Raw genomic sequence first — 19,445 nt, 5'->3', positions numbered from 1 at the left:
GCTAGCCTCATGTGTATATATGCATCTGAGTATGAGGATTTGACCAAACTCATGGTGTGACACGTGGCATAATTCATGGGTGAATGATCCCGAAAGGAAACAAAATAACAGGTGCTGCAATATTATTGGGGCTTAGCTTGTGTCCGGACGTTTGGAGGTGTCTGGACGCCCGCGCCTGAATCATTTTTTCACGTTGTTTTATGCGCTCACGTGGGTCCGTGTCACTCCGAAACATCATCAGCATCAAGAAGAGAGGAAGGAGGCGACAGATGCCCAGTCGACGCCGGGTGGAGAAGACATCGAGATGAGGCAGCAGAAGGCAAGGAGGGAGATGCAACACCGGATCTACTTTTGAAACATTCAGATACAACACTTACAACATACGTCTAAAGGCACATAAAACACTTAAAATATACATCTGAAACACTCGCAAAAACACCTGAAAAACACTAAGCATACACAACATCCAGATAAAACACTTGCAAACACATATGTAACATACAAATAAACACACTTGCAACATACGTCTGAAAAAAACAGATGAAATATTAGAAACAAAAGCTTGTAACATACGTATACAACCATTGCAACATATGCAACATCTCAATCTACTTTTGCAACATCCATATGAAACACTTGCAATATATCTCTGAAACATTTAACAAACTTGAAACAGTCGCTTGCAACATGCGCTTTCAAACACAACATCTACTTGCTGCCTGGACGAAAATAGAGGCTATAAAGTGACGCGGAGGTCGCCAGTGTGGAGGTTGTCGGCAGCACGGACCTCGGTAGGAGGCGCGGCAGGCGGATGGAGTCGACCGCAACAGGAGGCGTGAGTACGAGTCGGGAGGTCGAGATCCGTCCTGCGAGCAGGGGCGCGCAACGGGGAGGACGGGATCTGTCCCGCGAGCAAGGGCACGCAGCAGAGCGAGCAGGCAATGCATACGGGGCGTTGCGGGCGGGGTCCGTTCCACTAGCGGTTGACTCAGGCAGGGTCCGGACGGACGGACGACCGAATATGAGCATTACCCTTTATTATATGAATTAGCCGTCCTTCTTGGAAGATAAAAGAAGAATAAAAAACTAGCTGTCTTACTCCCTCACTCCAGAAAAAAAAACAATACGTCATGGTCTCATGAGCAAAATGGTAAAAAATATAATACTCTTCGAACACTTCTGCGGCGCCCGACGCACATAAAAAAAAATAGAGCCGTTTGTTACCTTTGTTCCATTCAAAACTTCACAGAGCCAAGTCCGACTCAGCACTGTACCACCAGAGTACAGATCTGCCGAGCACCACAACCAAATCTTTGCAAGCCGTCCAAAGCCGCTGGCCTGACGCCGCCGCCATGGGGAAGCTCGGAGCCAAGTCCGACTACGAGAGTCTCCGCAACGCCCGCATCTCCGAGAACATGGTAAGGCGCAGGCACCCTACCCGAATTCGATCTCCACCGGATGAGGAATTTCTTGCGTCATCTCCGATTCTTGTTTCGTGGCGTGTGTGCAGGCCAGGATGGAGATGCTCGGCCTTCTCCGCTGCGCGGGAGAGCTCAGCGACATCGCCTCCGCCTCCAGCCACCGCGCGGCCGGGAGCGCGACGCCTCGGAGGACCCCCAGGCCACGGGTGACGAGCATGACCCCGCTCCGCCGCTCCGGCCGCCTCCTCGCCGCGACGCGCCGCTGTTCCGCCCGGCTGAATGGGCAGGGCACAGGTTGAAGCATCGAATGCCCTCTTCCGTGGATCGACTCGTGTTGTTTGTGACGGGAAACAGCTCAAGTAAGTTCCTTTTATTTTCTGGCAGGATCTCTTAGTAAATTGACGGCGGCGGGATCGGAGGAGGAGGATGATACATGGGAAGATGATAAGGAGGGGAAGTGGGCGACGACGGTGGCCAAGGAGAGAGTACAGGCGCTGCAGGAGAGGCGGTGCGACAGCAGGGGGAGGGGCGGCGTGTACGACCCTGTTCTTGGGATCTGCTGCCATTTCTGCAGGTACTCATCATTACAAACATGAATCACCGATTGGTGCTCCCGGTTGCGTTCCTGAGAAAGATCGCACGGGATTAGTGTGCAAGTAGCTGACAAAAGTCGTTCTCTATGATCAAAGGCAGAAGAAATTGTGCGGTGAGGAGGACTGCAAGCGCTGCGGGGAAGGAGACCTGAAGCAACCATGTTTAGGTAAAAAGAATCCGTAAAGGATTATCCTCTTTTCCCCTAATTTCCGCATCTAGTATGATCATGTCAACACTCAATACTTTGGCAAATATTTGACAGGAAAGACAGAGTGCTCATCTTGCCATTCTTCTAATGGGATACTCTGCCGTGCTTGCCTGAAAATTAGGTACGGCGAAGGTAAGCGGACTTGCTTAGTTGCTCAACGCTGAAATGGCTTTGTTCTTGGTGGATTTTATCGGCCTACTTACTAAACTTTGAGATGTGGTAGCAGAGATGGAAGAGGTGAAGAAGAACAAGAACTGGCTGTGCCCTCACTGCGTTGAGGAGAAGGGTATCAAGAAATTCTGGATATGCAACAGGTGAGCGTTTCACCAACCTTGCTCTATTTAGTTCTACAATCAGAGGTCTGAAATGGTGCTGTCAGGATACGTAGTGTTTTAAAAAATTCAGTTTCCCACCACTCACTCGGTAACCTTTGGTCACACGACGATGCAGCTCCTTCTGCTTGAAGAAGAGGAAGATACCACCGACTGGGATTGCCATATATAATGGTAATTCTGATTCTACTCCTGTTCACATATGTGAAATATGCTGTTCTTGCTGTCACTGATAAACATATCTGCCTCTTTTTTTCACTTTCTTTGCCATTGCAACAGCAAGGGAGCACGGATACGATTCAGTTGCGCACCTTCTCATGGACAGGCTGAAGCGACAAGCTTTCTGATGACGACTGGCTCTGGCACGTGCACTTCTACAGCGATGATGATGATGATGAATTGATGATATAGAGATGTAAGTGAGTCTCGTCTGACGAAGTCTGGTTTTGGCATGTTCACTTCTGCAGTGATTTAATGATGGTGGGTAGAGATTGTAGCGAGTCCGTTTTCTGGCAGTTCAGCTGATAGGCATCGCCTCTAGGAGAAAATGTTTCTGTTGAAATGAGTCCCACTTTTGTGCCCAAGAATGTGAAGCTAGGAGAACAGTCTCAGTGGCCTTCTGAGTGGCAGCTTGTCTGTTTATTGTAACCGGATTTTGTTGAGGGTCAGAGCAAGGATTAATGAGAATTACCATTTTTACTGTATCTGTGATAGAACTAGCTATCTGGTATCAGTATAAAATTCAACTGGTCTTGAATCTATGGACAAACGGAATCAGCTATCTGTCTTCAAACTTATATATACTACCAGTATATTTGTTATTGAGGCAGTGTAGTGTGGAGTCACCAAAATGACTCCAGATGTAACCGGATTTTATTGAGGCAGTATATACTACCAGTATATGGTTAGCCAGAACGTTTTGTATTATTATTTCAGCAAATGACCACAGATGGATTTTTCTGAGCGTAAGGAATCACACAAAATTACCCATATTCTCAACTATATTTACATTAATTTCCTTTATCTAAAAAAATTAGCCCAATAAAGCTGCTTGTGTAGGACTTGCATATTGAAATATCAGTAAATACAGGGCCAAAACTCATTCCTCCTTGCTGTGCAAAGCTCTAGCTACTTGCTGTGCAAAGCTCTAGCTACTTGCTTAGTCTTTAGTTTTAGTTGGGCCAAACAAGCTCTAGTTCCTTTAGTTTACCAAGTTGGACCGGGCCTGACTATAGGCTACAGCGCTTAGTTGGACAACTTGAATTAAAAAAAAAAAGTTGGGCAACTTGAATCCGGCCGGAGGCCGAAGCGGTTTGGACGTCCCCACCTACCGGATGCACCGCCGCCTTGCCCTTGCCACCGCGGCCGCAGCGCCCGCGCTCCGGCGGTTCTCGCACCACAGCGCGCCTCCCCGGCCTGACCTAAGGCTAGCCTTCCTCCGCTCCGAGGTCGACGATCTCGAGCTCTCCCCCTCTCATAAACCATCGCCACGGCCTCCCCATAGAGAGCAATGCCAGGTTTTAGAAGAGCTAAGAAGCGGCCTTGCTCTTGCTGGAAACGCTCCGGCAGCTGTGGATATAGCGCACCCGTGGCCGGAGTGGGTTGCTCTGATGGAGCACCTCCTCCGTCGGGGCCACGTTGACCCCTCCACCTTCGCCGCCGCCTCGCTGTCTTCTAAGGACGCCAACGCTGTCCGCACCGCCTGCCTCCAATTCGGGCGCCAGCGGCCGGAGCTCATCAGGTGAGGTGGCCGTGCTCGGACTAGTGGTTTTGGGGTTGGGTTCTTGGCCTGGGTTGGTGTGCGCGTTGAGGCCATTATCTCTGCTGGGGCTATGATTTTAGCTGCAAGCTAGGTGTTTGTTAAAATGTGCTAGCCATTCGCGGTGCCTTTTTTCTTCCAGGCACCCCAGCTGTGCATGTAAAAGTGGTTGTATGTTTACCATGAAGGGAACAAACTTTGGCGGTTGTTGCAACATTTTGGCTAATTATACGTGCCCTGACACTGTGCCAAATTGATGTGTCACACTTCAATAGCAACTCGTGGAGCAAAGCTTGCCTAATAGTACCATTTCTGGGGATGGTAACAAGTGCAAAGTACATTATGGGTTTCCTCAAGTTATATCACTGTACCCTACAGAAACTCTTAGATGTGTGCGATTACAAGGCATTGTTTCAGCATGTAGAGTAGTACTGCTATCTTTTGTTTCATGAGTCCCAACTTTTAACTAAAGGACTTAATGGATGCTGTAAGCTAAAGTTGAAAGTCTATTGTTGCAGGCATATATCAAGGTGGGATATTCAGGTTGCCATGCGATGTGGTTGTCCCAGCATTGACAGGAAGGTTGTAAACTCTGGGAAACGACTGCGGGCCTATGTAGGACTTGATGAAGGAGAGGTAACTACATGGAAATATGCATTGAAGATTTCTCTTGATGCACTGAATTTTTATATTCTTTTAATTACCACAAACTTTAAATATTCTGAATGTAAACTCAAGGTTTTGTGTAGGATCTACGCATCAACACTGAATTATAGACACAAAAAAGAATAGTAGACCAGGCTTATGCCCAAGCAAAAGCTTTGTTAGGCTTGTGTATGGTAATACAATTGTGTGTGACCTTAATATGTTTGCTTTTAAATCTCATGTTTGAACTCTTTGAATACAAACATGTGGTGTGAAGGAATAGAACTGGTCACCTATTTGACCTCATGAACAACCTTTCTTTCACTAAATCCACTTCACACTAGTGAACTGGCTAGTAGAAAATATGTGCAATATGGATTTTCCTTTTTCCTTTCTCAGGAACTAGAAAAATATTTGCTTACTGTGCAGTATAATTTCCCAAACCTGTTGGATCCTCGATCCTTATATCGTAAATATGTTAATTTTGTTTATGCTTGAAAGTTTGGTTGCTCTAAATCTAGGACATTAATTTATGTAGTATCAGCTTATGCTAACAGGTTTGCAGCCAATGCAATTTAAGAGGAAGCTGTGATAGGGCATATGTAAAGGCTCGGAAAGAGGAAGTTGGAAGAACTGTGGATGTTATGCGCATCCTTTTGACTTATGGTCTTGATGTTATTACCGGCAATGTAGAGAATAGAGCATGCCTGAACAAAAATGTCAGGGAATCAATAAAAATCCTACTAAATGAGGTTGTCGAGGTTGATTCTAGGGGACCTGGTTCCAGCACTGTGAAAGCTGCACAACGCAAAGGTCAATCTGCTGTACCCATGAAGCAGGGTGATTGGAATTGTCCCAAGTATGTTAGAAAAGTTAATATGCGTGTCTACACATATCCTCCTGGTCATAATGCTTTTCATTTATTGTCAGATGTGACTTTCTGAATTTTGCAAAGAATATCAAATGTTTGCGCTGTGATGGAGAATTCCAAGAGAGGTATCGGTTGCTGCATGAAGACCAAGAGCATCTACCTCTCAAAAAGGGTGACTGGATATGCAAAAGGTGAGCCTGCTTATAGCTCTAGTTTATGAGAAATATTTACTGCAAGTTCTGTTTTTTTTTTCTTTCTCTTATACTGACCTTAAAGTTTCAGGTGCAACTTTTTGAATTTTTCTAAGAACACAAGATGCTTGCAATGCCATGAGAAACCAACAAACCGTTTACTCAACCCAGGAGAATGGGAATGTGTGTCGTGAGTGCCTATTTCTACTACACTATTATATCTGCTTATTTGTTGAATATTTGAACTGTTCTGATGTCTACTGCCAATACAATCTTATAGTTGAAGATGGTGTTAGCCTTGTGTGACTATCCTTTCACTGCTATGATTTTTATTTCTAGAATTCTAGTACATTTCAGAAAATGGAAGATAACTATGTTTATGTGTTATGTTCAACTACAGGTGTAACTATGTGAACTTCAAGAGGAATGGATTCTGCTTGAAATGTGGTTGGAAAAGACCAAAGTCTCTAAACAATCAAGATAGTATTGAATCACGTCATGATTTAGAGCATAGTAAGAAACCTAGTATTTCATTTGTTCAAGATGGCGTCCAGCTGAAGAGGTGGCCAAGTCCGCAAAAGAATGCTTCACCATCTGACGAAGATTCAGATTTCTGGAGCGCAGACGATGAAGGAGGTGATAGCAGGGATAATGATGCACTCCTGCAACAGAAGGACTACAGATTCCTTGAGAGTTTTCCCATTGTTGGGGGCAGGACTGCTAATTCCCAAGATCGTCTTGCAAGGGAGAAGTGGAAGGACGAAATGTCCAGGAGAAATAAAGGCCTTCAAACTACGGAATCACGAGAAAGCAATCGGCCTTCTAGCCCCGGCCGTCTTCCAAGAAGCATGGAGCTGGTTGAGTCTGATGATGATATCGCTTCTTGGTTTTCGGGTGGGAATAATAATAGGAACTTGGACAAGGCATAACCAGATCTTGTAAGCGGGTGCAACTCGTGAATTCCTTCAATAAAATTTGCATCTCTTGGAATTATTGAAATTGATTGCTTTTGTTGGGTTTCAACTCTAGCCTACCCTAACTTGTTTGGGACTTAAAGGCTTTGTTGTTGTTGTTGTTGTTGTTGTTGGAATTATTGAAATCCAGCAAAGAAAAAAAATATTAAAGCTCACTGGAGAACTGTACCATTTAGTGTTTCGGAATTCTGTTATGGGCTGCTCAGCAGCTCAGGGATGACATGCTGTGATTTTTGCAAGGGGCTTGTATACCTGCTCTCATGCGATTAAGTTTTGGGGACCAAGCTAGTAACAAGTGTCATGTGCCTACGCGCGAGCGTTTGGTTCGGCTCCGCGCTTGTCTAACTAGATCCAAAATTGCTTAAACTAGAAGCGAAATGTAGCAATATAACAGAGGAGGCCAATGCATCCTTCGCATCATGAGTACCGACGAAGTCATCTTTCACTATTACTGACGAGATCAGACCAACGACTTATTCCTCACGATAATGTCCTTCTTAGGGCTTCTCCCAACGCTCCGGCTTGGGCATGGGCGTTAGGTAGGGTTGCAATAATATGAGTGTGCTTTGGTTCCTTTGACTTCCCCCTGTCTAAGCTCAACGGAGCTAACTTGGGCCTGTTTAGTTGCCTAAACCGGCCTTCAGGGCACGTCCAACAATGTACCAACCATACTGAAGCCAGACCAGATTCAAACGTGCGGGGGGGAGTGTTCCTCTCCGTCGAAGTCGGAGGTCCTGTAGCAGCCCCTGGTCTGGACGCCCTAGCGCTCACCCATCTTTGACCTAGGCCTGCACACGCGCCACAACCTCGTCATCTCTGCCTGCCTCTTCTACATGCTTGTATTCATCACCCTCGAGTTCTTCAACCTCCACGCAGTGAACTCCCGGAGCGGTGATTGAGTTAAAAACTCACCTTCAAAAGAACATGGTGACTGTATCTGAGCTAACCAGCCAACCAAACAGGATTTATACAAGCTAGGCTTATTTAGGATAAGCAAACCAAACAAAAACCTCTTTCATTGCAAGAGCCAAGTTTTAGCTACCTGGCTTAGCTAGCTAGCTAGGCTAGGTTTAAGACGAGAACCAACCTACCCTAAACACAAAGCCCAAATATGGATGGGTGGATGTTGCACACAAAGGATGAAGTTAATACCCCACGACAGTGTGTGGGGGCGGGGGCGGAGAATCTCCTAACTTGACAATTCAGATTCATAGCTAAGAGCCTCTTTAGCATGGCTCTAGCTTCTTGTGTGACTCTTGTTTATGGAACCGTGTTTAATGTCCACCTTACAATATTGCTACTGGAGCTGTTTTTATTGAATGTTTGTCAAAATGATTTTAGCTCTACTAAAGGAGTGAAGCTGTTTTAGAAGGAATTTAGAGCCACGACAAACGGTCTCTAAAGTGTCAATTATTTTAGGGCAGGAGAAGTATGTATTTTTTTTATTTATTTTTTCAACAAGTGGGAGCTAAAGCTAAACAACTCCATTTATTCTAACCCTCTTTCTGCTGCATCCGGTATCCCTTCCCCTGTCTCTGCAGCAGAGCAGTTCCTTTCTTGCTGTCTTCTCTACTCAGTCCCCAGTAGCCACTCGGACCTCGGCGTCCCACCGAAGACGACCTCACGCGGGGGCGGGGCTTGGTATATTCCTTCTCCTCCCTGCTCGGTTTAGCACGGCCGCTTCCATCACGCATCCTCGCCTCCTCCCGTCTCAAGAGATCGCAGGGGGCAGCGTCGAAGCTGGAGGAAGCGGACGGGTTCGCCATGGGGTCCGAGGGATCCTCGGGTCCGGTTATCGGTGAGTAGCAGTCTCTGTCCGTCATTTCTCCCGAGGTGCCTAGTTGCATATGGTGTGTTTGTGTGTTCGTCGGTCTGCGAATTCGAGTGGAGAGTCGGGATCTCTGTGGCCAACAAGGCATGGTTGTTTGGATTCCCGATCGGATATGGGCGCCCTTCGAGTAAGGGAGGAGCCGAGGAGAGAGCTTGGTGGGAGTGGGCTCAGGGTCACCTGGGGCTGCTTGGGGAACCCGATCCGGCATTGCCTCTGATTGGAATTGACGCCACATCAAGATTGCCGTGCGCAACTTAGGTGCAGAATTACCGTTTGTACCGCCATGTAGTCAACAACCTCTTGGGCTAAAGATAGGTCTATCCGGAACTAGGATTGCCTTCGGATGGGATTGTAGACTTGTAGTGCCGAGGTGGAATCTCGGGGCAAATTTAGCATCTCCCCGTAGCTGTTGGTGAGGCCCAATCGATCCTTCCTTCAAATATAAATGGTAGTTATGTAGGTTTTGGTCGAGACTTGGAAGCTACTTGGAAGCTTGTTCCTTAATGGATATAAGCAAAGAAGAGTTAAGTTACTCGATTATTGGCGCGATTCTAGATGGATCGATTGGTTAGGGATTTGGCTGGACCACCTGAATCTGTTGCGCAGTCACACTCATCTCTTGTTGGGAATAATTGCTCTTGAAATAGTTTCGTAATCTGAGTTATTTCTGTAAAAGTTTCTGGATGGTCGAGTCATATATTGATTTGGGTACTAGTAATTAGTGTGGTAGTGAACTAGCATGTATGTACAGTGCCTGTTATCCTTATCCAGCAGGAATGCCCATTAATCCACAAGTGCAATCTGGTAATTGGAATCAAATTTCCATGTATATAGTAATCTAGTGTATAGATCCTTATGTGTAGCTACAGTAATGGTATTCAGAATTGAGTCAAGGTTAGCTATTTCTGACCACCATGCCTCAAATAACCAAAAGATAATTCTCCAAATTGTAAAGAAATGAAGCTGAAATTACTCCTAACAGTTTTTTAACATTTAAATAGGACCCATGCTTGCTCTTCTTGGCAGTGACGCCGATTCTAATATTAGTCTTTACCTACTTGTTAGTCCTATGCCTACCCATGGCCATCTTATCATTTTCCTTCATTTCATTTGACATTTTGTTAGCCATTCCTTGATGTAAATAGCATGAGTCCACAACTCACCTTGATCAACCAAATTTCCTGAAACCAGCAGTAGCATGCGCTGAGTCAATGTGTGGCCTTACTTACGTAGAAGAACCTCTATGAGATTTTGCTGAAAGATTTGCATCTGCTGGCCTAAAGTAGATAAATAGACATTCACTAGCTCTGAGCTAAAGAGCAGCTTTCCATGAGGACAAGAATAGTGAGATAACATGAATGTACTTTGGTGTAGAGTTGTTGATTTGGTATCTTCAATAGCAGTGGTAAATGTAATTCAAAATTGTTGTGCACATGCATACATGCTTGCTTGGGAGCGGTGTTCAATGGCCTAGTCCCTAGTCAATGGTATTTTTTTAATCCCAATATCGCAATTTTATAACTATACTGATTAACTGATCATCATGAAGCAGATTCCAATCAAACTTATTTTTATACTGTCCCAAAATAAGTGCACACCTCATATTTCGAGCTTGGGAGCAGTAGGGTTGATATGCTGCTGCTCCCTGCCCCTCACCGATCGGAGGTTGTACGTGTGGACGATCGGTGGGCGTGGTTTGAAGGGTGATCGGCGGCGAGGAGCCAGCGATCGCGAGAGAAGGAAGAAGAGGTGGCGGCGCTACAGTACCGTCGCTACAGTCGCGGTACTGTTCACGGAAGAGAGAAGGCGGCTAGGGTTTCTCCCGGCTCCCTGAGGAAGCCGGAAACAATAATTGTTTCTGCTTGCCATCTCAATAATGTTTACAAGTATTTATATGTCTCTTAACTAAAATAGGAAATATTCTAATAAATATTCTAATAATATGGCAATCAAGATAAGTATGGGCTTTTAGGGTCCTAGCCACTAGCGGGCTTGCGGCGTGAATAGCCCACGCCGGTCATAACATCTCTCCCCGCCTCGGCAAACAGCTCGTCCTCGAGCTGCACATCCGGGTAGAGAGTCTTGAAGTCGTCCAGGTGCTCCCAGGTGGCGTCGTCCTCCGGAAGTCCTTGCCACTTGACGAGGATGCGCCACACGCCGCGACGGAGCTGGGCGCGCAGAACCTGCGCAGGGGCTGGCAGCAGCCGCCCGTCCTGAACCGGTGGCAGCACGGCCGGTGTTGATGGTGGCGAGCCGGCGTAATTGTAAGGCTTTAACAGCCCCACATGGAAAACGTCATGCAGGCGCGCGTCCGCGGGGAGTCGGAGACGATAAGCCACCTGCCCGATGCGCTCGACGATCTGGAACGGCCCGGCGTAGCGTGGGCGCAACTTGCCCTTGGACGGCGAGGCGAGCGCATGGGTGGTTCGGTGGAGAAGTCGGAGTAGCACCCATGCGCCCACGTCGAACTCCACCTCGCGATGGTGCGCATCGTAGTGGCGCTTGGCGTACTGCTGGGCCTGAAGAAGACGCTCGCGAACCTCCGCCAGGAACGTGTCGCGGTCCCGCAGCATGGCGTCCACCGCCTCTGTCTGGGCCGCCCCGGCGTGGTGTGGCAGGAGGGGTGGCGGGGGTCGGCCGTACACAACCTCGAACGGCGATGCTCGGAGCGCCGTGTGGTACGAGGTGTTGTAGCAGTACTCCGCCCAGGCGAGCCAGTCGACCCACGAGCGAGGCCGATCACCCGTCGCACAGCGCAAATACATCGCGATGATCTTGTTGACGACCTCGGACTGGCCGTCCGTCTGGGGGTGAAAGGCCGTACTGAGCCGCTGCTTGACACCTGCACATTTAAAGAGATCGCGCCAGAGGTTGCTGGTGAAGACCGGGTCGCGATCGCTGACGATGGAGCTGGGGAAACCGTGCAGGCGCACGATCCCGTCGAAGAAGGCACGGGCGACGGAGGCGGCGGTGTAGGGGTGGCTGAGCGCGATGAAGTGGGCGTACTTCGAGAAGCGGTCCACCACCGTCAGGACCACAGACTTGCCGTGCACCTTCGGCAGCCCCTCGATGAAGTCCATGGAGATATCCGCCCAGACCTGCGACGGAACGTCCAAGGGCTGAAGGAGGCCGGCCGGCTGTGTGGTCGGCGTCTTGTTCCGCTGGCACACGTCGCAGGAGCGGACGAAGTCGTGCACCAGCTGGCGGTCGCCGGGGATGTAGAAATCCGCGCGGAGGCGCACAAGGGTTTTCTGGACCCCCTCGTGTCCAGCCGAGTGGGCCAGGTGCACCACCTGGTGGCGCAAGTCGTCGGTTGCAGGCACGTAGATGCGTTTGCCGTGGAGGAGGAAACCGGCGGCGGCTGCCCACGGCTCGCCCAGAGACGCAGCCTCTAGCTGCTGCAGCAGGTCGCGCGCGACCGGGTCAGCCGCGGTGGCGCGGCGGATGTCGGCGTAGAGGTCGAAGGAGGGCCCCGAGAGGGCACAAAGCGCCGCAGTCTCCTCATCGCGGCGGGACAGCGCGTCGGCCGCCGAGTTGAGCCGCCCGGGGCGGTACTCGACGGTGAAATCGAACCCGAACAGCTTGCTGAGCCACTGGTGCTGAGGCACGGTGGACAGCCGCTGATCCAAGAGGAACTTCAGGCTGTAGTGGTCGGTGCGGACGAGGAACCGACGCCCCCACAAGTACGGGCGCCAGTGCCGGACGGCTTGCACCAGCCCGATGAGCTCGCGCTCATAGGCCGCCAGCTTGACATGGCGGGCGGCGAAGGGTCGACTGAAGAAGGCCAGGGTCCCCCCCCCCTGGTGTAGAACGGCGCCAAAGCCGGTGCCGGACGCGTCGCAGTCGACCACGAACTGGCGCTCGAAGTCGGGCATCTGTAGAACCGGCGCCGACGAGAGCGCCCGCTTCAGGGCAGCGAAGGCCTCATCCGCCTCCGCCGTCCAGACGAAAGCATCCTTCCGCAGGAGACGTGTGAGTGGTGCCGCGATGGAGCCGAAGTCGCGGATGAACTTCCTGTAGTAGCCGGCGAGGCCCAGGAAGCCACGCACCCCACGCGGAGAGCGCGGTAGCGGCCACGAGGCGACCGCGGCCACCTTGTCGCTGTCCATGGCGACGCCGTCGGCGCTGATGACGTGGCCGAGGTAGGCGACGGAGAGGGACCCGAAAGAGCACTTGGACCTCTTCAGGAAGAGGCCGTGGGCTCGTAGGGCGGTGAAGACGAGGCCGACATGCTGCAGGTGCTCAGACCACGACGTGCTGTAGATCAAAATGTCGTCGAAGAAAACCAACACGAACCTGCGGAGGAAGGGGCGGAGCACATCGTTCATCAGTGCCTGAAATGTCGCAGGGGCGTTGGAGAGCCCAAACGGCATCACCAGGAACTCGAAGTGGCCGTGGTGGGTGCGGAACGCCGTCTTCTCGATGTCCGCCGGGTGCATGCGCACCTGGTGGTACCCCGAGCGGAGGTCAAGCTTGGTGAAGTACTTGGCCCCGTGGAGCTCGTCGAGGAGCTCGTCAACCACCGGGATCGGGAACTTGTCCTTGGACGTACGGTCGTTGAGCGCGCGGTAGTCGATGCAGAAGCGCCACGATCCATCCGCCTTCTTGACGAGGAGCACGGGTGCCGAGAACGGCGAAGTAGTGGGGCGGATGATGCCCTGCTCCAGCATGGCGGCGCACTGCCGCTCGAGCTCGTCCTTCTGCAACTGAGGGTACCGGTACGGCCGCACTGCCACCGGCGCGGTCCCGGGCAGCAGGTGTATGCGGTGGTCGTAGGGGCGGGCTGGTGGAAGGCCACGCGGTGTGTCGAAGACGGCGTCGTGCTGAATGAGGAGCTCGTCCAGCAGCGGGTGGTGCGGGTCCGAAGCGACCGCTGCCAGCGACCGCTGCTGGGAGGGCGCGCCCGGGGCGCCCACACATCGCCACGTGACGCGGCGGCCCTCATGCAGGAAGGACACGGTGAGCCCCTCGAAGTCCCAGGTGAGGGGGCCCAGCGTGCCAAGGAAGTCGACGCCGAGGATGAAGTCGAAATAGCCGAGCGCGAGGCCGACGCAGGTGATGGAGAAAGGCGCCCCGCAGATGTCGACGGGCACGTCGCGTGCGATGCCTTCACAGGGCACGCGCTCGCCGTTGGCCACCGTAACGCGAAGCTGGTCGCCCCCCTGAGGAGCGAGACCAAGGCGCCGCATGGCTGCGCCCTGGAGGAAAGTGTGGGTGGATCCGGTGTCCAGGAGGGCGAGGAGGCGCTCGCCCTTGATCGTCACGGGCAGGAGCATAGTGTGGAACGTCCTGATGCCTGCAAGAGCGTGTACAGAAACCACAAGAGCGTGAGCGTGAGCATCCGCTGCGGCGGCGGCTTCTTCGGGCAAGGCCGCGGCCGCGTCGTCGGCGGCGCCCTCCACGTCGTCGTTGAGGAAGTCGTCCACCTCCAGGAAGAACAAGCGGGGGCACACGTGCCCACGCACGTACTGCTCGTCGCAGTTGTAGCAAAGGCCCTGACGACGGCGTTCCTGCATCTCGGCCGGCGAGAGGCGACGGTACTGCCGCACGGGTGCCGCCGGGGCTGCTGCGGCCGGTGCTGCAGCGACTGCGGCGGGCGGCGCAGGCAGCGCTGGTGCGCCAGCCGGGGCCCCCGGCCACAGCCGCCCCCTGTTGGCGTGGGGGAAAGGCTGGCCGCGGGGGAGGGCGGGCGCCGCGCTGCGGAGGGGGTGCTGCCGCGGCCAGAGCCCGTGTTTCGAAGGCGCGGGCGAGGAACATGGCCGTCTGGAGGTCGGCCGGGGCGCGCATCGCGACGTCGACCCGAATGTGTTCCGGGAGGCCACCGACGAAGAGCTCCGCCTTTTGTCGCGTGGAGATGTCCCTGGAGTGCGCCAGCAACGTCTGGAAGCGGTCCGCAAACTCCTGGACCGTGGAGTGGAAGGGAAGGCGTCCCAACTCGGCCAACCGCGAACCGTATATAGGCGGTCCGAAACGAACACGGCAAAGTTCCTTGAAGCGCTCCCAGGACGGCATGCCCTCGTCCAACAGGAGGGCGTAGTACCATGTCTGAGCGGCGTCAGTGAGGTGGTAGGAGGCCATCCACGTCCGCTGCTCCACCGGAGTGCGCTGGCCCCAGAAGAATTGTTCACAGTGTGTGAGCCAATTCAGCGGGTCGACCGAGCCGTCGTACGTCGCGAAGTCGATCTTGTAGGTCCGAGGCTGGAAAGGCGTCTCGCCGAACGTCACGGGAGCGGCAGCCGAGGGCGCCCCGCCGAGCGGTGGAGCTGCAGCCGGCGCGGACCAGAAGGTGGAGCCGTGGAAGATTGGGCCGTCAACGCCGCCATAGAGCGTTCCCGACGCCGGAACGCCCCCATGGCCGAAGCCCGCTGTGGTGGGAGGGGTCGAATGGACCGACGGTCGCCCCGGCGCGGAGGAGTAGACCGGCGGCGCGATGTCGGTGAGCCACGGCGGAAGCGGGGACGGCGAGTGGGGAAACTGGATCTCCTGGATGGGAACGCTGTCGTGGGGAGCCGCCGATGCTGGCGCGGTGTTGTGCGCTGTGCTGTCCTGTGGCATCCCGTAGGTGTAGACGGCGGCCGAGGCGGGCGAAAACAGCTGCTGTGGCCCCGGCGGCTGCTGCGGTTTGGGCGCCGGCGGTAGCTGCAGCTGCGGGTGAGTCGGCGCCCCGCCTGGCTGCGGTCCCAAGAGGAATGCGTGGACGCCGGCCATCATCCTGCCGAGGTCGACGACGGCCACGGTGAGCTGCTCGTTGGTCATCACCCCCACGGCGGAGGAGGAAGCCCTGGCGGCCAGCGGCAGCGATCCCGCGGCCGGAGACGTTGCGGTCAGCGCCAGCGATCCCGCGGCCAGAGATGATGGCGGCATCGGTGCGGACGCGTTGGGGTCCGGCGGCGGCGCTGTTGAAGCGGGCAGCGGCAGCGACATCGGATCGAAGGTGGCTGATACCAGGTTGATATGCTGCTGCTCCCTGCCCCTCACCGATCGGAGGTTGTACGTGTGGACGATCGGTGGGCGTGGTTTGAAGGGTGATCGGCGGCGAGGAGCCAGCGATCGCGAGAGAAGGAAGAAGAGGTGGCGGCGCTACAGTACCGTCGCTACAGTCGCGGTACTGTTCACGGAAGAGAGAAGGCGGCTAGGGTTTCTCCCGGCTCCCTGAGGAAGCCGGAAACAATAATTGTTTCTGCTTGCCATCTCAATAATGTTTACAAGTATTTATATGTCTCTTAACTAAAATAGGAAATATTCTAATAAATATTCTAATAATATGGCAATCAAGATAAGTATGGGCTTTTAGGGTCCTAGCCACTAGCGGGCTTGCGGCGTGAATAGCCCACGCCGGTCATAACAAGGGTGTTCACTGGCCCTAGTCAACAGTCTTCTTTTAAACCCAATATCACAATTCCATAACTATACTGACTAGTTCATCATCAAGCAGATTTCAATCAAACTTATTTTTATACTCCCTCCGTCCCAAAATAAGTGCACGTTATATTTCGAGGAGTCAACCAATCTCAAGTTTGACCAAATATAAATACAAAAAAAGTACTAATATTCATGATATCAAATAAGCATCATTGGATTAATCACGCCATGTATTTTCATAGTAAAACTATTTGGATATACAAATGCTGATAATATTTTATATTAATCTAATCAAACTCAAAATTAGTTGACTCCTTGAAATGCGAGATGTGCACTTATTTTGGGATGGATGGAGTACCATTTACTTCATGTTCACTTCCACCGGTACTTTTCCATGGCCCAACAACATATTCTGTAAGGCCATCACATAATGACATGTCAGCCCGCTATAGCTGACCGGAGGTACCTGGTAGCTCATAGCCGCATACTCAAAGATGTCAACAACGTTGATTTCACTGACTACACAATTAGAGTTGGGACATGTTTAGCGTATGTGGCTTATTTGCTAAGTTTAAGGTCCTTGACTTAAAGTCCATTGCCCCCAACTTATTTACGACAGCCTATTAAGTTTTAAGTGTCAGAAAAGTTGTCAGAAGGCTGGGATAGTTCTGAGTGCACTCATAATTTGATTGGGAATTACATGTTTGGTCCTTCATCTTCATTTTAGAGTAGCTGCAAATTCTAATTTCCTGTAAAAGATAAGGCTATCAGCCACCTGTTTATAATCTGACCAAACTTCTTATATTGCCCCAAATATAAAGCATGGTATTTATGCTACTGATTTGGAGGCACTTGGTTCATACAAAAGGATGCCTTGGAATTTGTGGGAAAGGAGGAAATGTTTTCTACCTTTAATGCCTCCAGAAGTCTAGATCATGCTCTTATAGTTTTTGAACTTGCAACTATTGTCCCCTCAGCCTTCTTGCCTTAATCAGGTCATTGTTTTGATATTTTCTATGTGTATATATGGCACCATTTCTAAAAAGCATTAATCAGGTCATTATACACATAAGTAAGCTCAATATAACGCACCGATATCTCTGTTCTTTTATAGCAATGTATAGTATGATTTTCTTTTTCAAAATTCCAAGTCTCATGGGTAACCAAACTAAATTCCAGTAAACCATGAAACTTTGTTGCTCTTTTATTTTGTTCACAAGAACAATGAATTTGAACTCTGAATACCTGCTATGCATGTTGGTTGCTAATAATTTACATCATACTTTGTTTTATTATGTTTTCTGCAGTTCCCAGAAACTTTAGGCTGCTAGAAGAACTAGAACGTGGTGAGAAGGGCATTGGTGATGGAACTGTGAGCTATGGGATGGATGATGCTGATGACATATATATGCGGTCCTGGACAGGAACTATCATTGGTCCTCCCAATGTATGCTGCAGAAATACCCATAATTTGATACATAATACATTTGCTTTATTATTCTCAAACCTAAGAGGTGCATTTTTCGCAGAGTGTTCACGAGGGACGAATCTATCAATTAAAGCTATTTTGTGATACGGATTATCCAGATAAACCACCGACTGTTCGATTCCAGACTCGGATCAATATGACATGTGTGAACCAAGAAACTGGATTGGTACACGTGCATTTTTTTGTTTCGTAATTCTTATAACGTGCAACATGCCAAGGAAATTTATGAATGATATTAGGCCTATTACTACTTAACTATCACCATTTCTAGGTTGAACCAAGTCTATTTCCTATGCTTGGAAACTGGGAAAGGGAACATACAATGGAGGACATCCTGGTCAGCTTAAAAAGGGAGATGTCGACTCCTCAGAACCGCAGGCTGTACCAACCTCATGAAGGTATTTTCTTTCCATTCCTCCAGTAGCTTATATGCTGACAATGCTGTTTAACTGTAGCTACTTGAAGTAATCTGTCTTGAATATCTGAAATCCTTTCCAAGGCTAGATTGCCAAGCCAAAACATAACTCGCTTCTTGGAAAATGACTAGCAAGAATCCCTAGTTGAATTTTTTTATCGCCAGAAGCTGGCAGCATGGCCAGATACAGGAACCAAATGAAATGAGCATGATCATCAGCAATTTTCTTCATCATGGACTGTAATTAGTGTTAGTTATCAATGAGATCAATTAGTCATATTAGCTTATGCCCCTTCCATCTTTGTGAAAGTGCTCCCTTTAAACTGCCCCTGTCAGTTGTTAATCTTAGTTTCTTCTGTGCAGGTAATGAAGATCAAAGAGTAGAGCAGAAAGGGCTTTCTCTTAGATGTGTCATCATGTAATCTATGTGCATTGCAATGTACAGCATTGAATTGAGTAGCGAGATGCCGAGGTGAGAGACCCTCTCAGGAAATCCTGTAATTCACCTTGATCATGCCACCGTCGCAATAAAGTGTCGATGACTGTTAAATTGCCTGCACACCATGAAACATGTAACCGATTCAGATTCTGTGAAAGACAACGAGTTAAGTGTGCGTGTTTCGCATATCTTCATCTGCCTGTTTGGTACACTCTGTAGTCTGTTCTGATGGGTAATCTGTCTAGGCCTGGTATTTTCTTCAGGAAACACCGTATGATATCACAGCTGCTGTTATTGTTCCTCTTTCTACTATGTGTCTGCGAATGATATCGATTCTGAATAAGTTGCAAAAGGCTGATAAAGTATCAGAAACACACATGCTAGTCAGTGAGCATCACCTTGAGAAATCGGGATGAGCCGCGTGTATATTAGTATTCATTCCGACCAGCTGTTTGCAGAAAGATCTGAAATCAATTTCGACCAATTATGCAGTAACTCTGAAAAGCTGCCCACGTCGATCTAGAGGCTGCTGACATTTCGCCGCGGAAGTCCCTCTCATGAAGGACATGGACGGAGAGGAGGAAAGGACGGCCGGTCGAAAAAGGCGCGCCCCCGAAAGGCATGGGAACATGTTGCCGTTCGCGCCAAAAGCCCCACAGCACGACAGCACGAGCAGAAGAAAGCGAGATGCTCCCGGCCGCCGCACTGGTGCTTCCCCCCATCATCTCGCGCTGCAACATGCGAAGCTGACGACGCATCCAATATTCCTATCCTATGGAAATGGAATCACCGCCGTGGTCGACTGTGCCGTCGTCTGCTCAGCTCTTCTTCGCTCGCCGGCTCGCCGGCCAACTCCTATGACTATGAACACTTGTCTGTCGCACAGAACGATTGGCAATGGAAGCTAAGGCTGC

At 50.5% G+C, this 19,445-nt stretch overlaps 3 protein-coding genes across 3 annotated transcripts; all 3 read left to right on the top strand.

Annotated features, from left to right (window-relative positions):
* The first annotated feature begins 1,254 nt into the window (after nt 1–1,254).
* LOC136449509 (uncharacterized) lies at nt 1,255–3,234 on the top strand. Its single transcript, XM_066449581.1, has 8 exons — nt 1,255–1,418; nt 1,511–1,715; nt 1,806–1,995; nt 2,111–2,181; nt 2,278–2,355; nt 2,450–2,537; nt 2,674–2,729; nt 2,835–3,234. Exons 1-8 carry the CDS (start codon nt 1,353–1,355, stop codon nt 2,900–2,902), a joined length of 822 nt encoding a protein of 273 aa, XP_066305678.1. The 5' UTR covers nt 1,255–1,352; the 3' UTR covers nt 2,903–3,234.
* A 624-nt stretch (nt 3,235–3,858) lies between these two features.
* LOC136449424 (zinc finger protein VAR3, chloroplastic-like) lies at nt 3,859–7,141 on the top strand. Its single transcript, XM_066449481.1, has 6 exons — nt 3,859–4,296; nt 4,833–4,950; nt 5,517–5,818; nt 5,890–6,021; nt 6,113–6,211; nt 6,422–7,141. Exons 1-6 carry the CDS (start codon nt 3,890–3,892, stop codon nt 6,948–6,950), a joined length of 1,587 nt encoding a protein of 528 aa, XP_066305578.1. The 5' UTR covers nt 3,859–3,889; the 3' UTR covers nt 6,951–7,141.
* Nucleotides 7,142–8,515: 1,374 nt separating this feature from the next.
* Nucleotides 8,516–18,717, top strand: LOC136449590 (ubiquitin-conjugating enzyme E2 variant 1D-like). Its single transcript, XM_066449694.1, has 5 exons — nt 8,516–8,793; nt 17,496–17,635; nt 17,718–17,843; nt 17,949–18,075; nt 18,456–18,717. Exons 1-5 carry the CDS (start codon nt 8,760–8,762, stop codon nt 18,512–18,514), a joined length of 486 nt encoding a protein of 161 aa, XP_066305791.1. The 5' UTR covers nt 8,516–8,759; the 3' UTR covers nt 18,515–18,717.
* Nucleotides 18,718–19,445: the final 728 nt, after the last annotated feature.

The sequence above is a fragment of the Miscanthus floridulus genome, chromosome 1 (assembly GCF_019320115.1).
Source record: "Miscanthus floridulus cultivar M001 chromosome 1, ASM1932011v1, whole genome shotgun sequence".
Lineage (NCBI taxonomy): Eukaryota > Viridiplantae > Streptophyta > Magnoliopsida > Poales > Poaceae > Miscanthus > Miscanthus floridulus.
This window is presented reverse-complemented; position numbering and strand designations above follow the sequence as displayed.

Coding starts and splice junctions, on each gene's coding strand:
- LOC136449509 (XM_066449581.1), top strand. CDS start 1,353: ATGGGGAAGCTCGGAGCCAAGTCCGACTACGAGAGTCTCCGCAACGCC. Junction 2,182..2,277: donor CCTGAAGCAACCATGTTTAG/GTAAAAAGAATC, acceptor AATATTTGACAG/GAAAGACAGAGTGCTCATCT. Junction 2,356..2,449: donor GAAAATTAGGTACGGCGAAG/GTAAGCGGACTT, acceptor ATGTGGTAGCAG/AGATGGAAGAGGTGAAGAAG.
- LOC136449424 (XM_066449481.1), top strand. CDS start 3,890: ATGCACCGCCGCCTTGCCCTTGCCACCGCGGCCGCAGCGCCCGCGCTC. Junction 4,951..5,516: donor TAGGACTTGATGAAGGAGAG/GTAACTACATGG, acceptor TTATGCTAACAG/GTTTGCAGCCAATGCAATTT. Junction 6,022..6,112: donor GGTGACTGGATATGCAAAAG/GTGAGCCTGCTT, acceptor TTAAAGTTTCAG/GTGCAACTTTTTGAATTTTT.
- LOC136449590 (XM_066449694.1), top strand. CDS start 8,760: ATGGGGTCCGAGGGATCCTCGGGTCCGGTTATCG. Junction 17,636..17,717: donor CTATCATTGGTCCTCCCAAT/GTATGCTGCAGA, acceptor CATTTTTCGCAG/AGTGTTCACGAGGGACGAAT. Junction 18,076..18,455: donor GCTGTACCAACCTCATGAAG/GTATTTTCTTTC, acceptor TCTTCTGTGCAG/GTAATGAAGATCAAAGAGTA.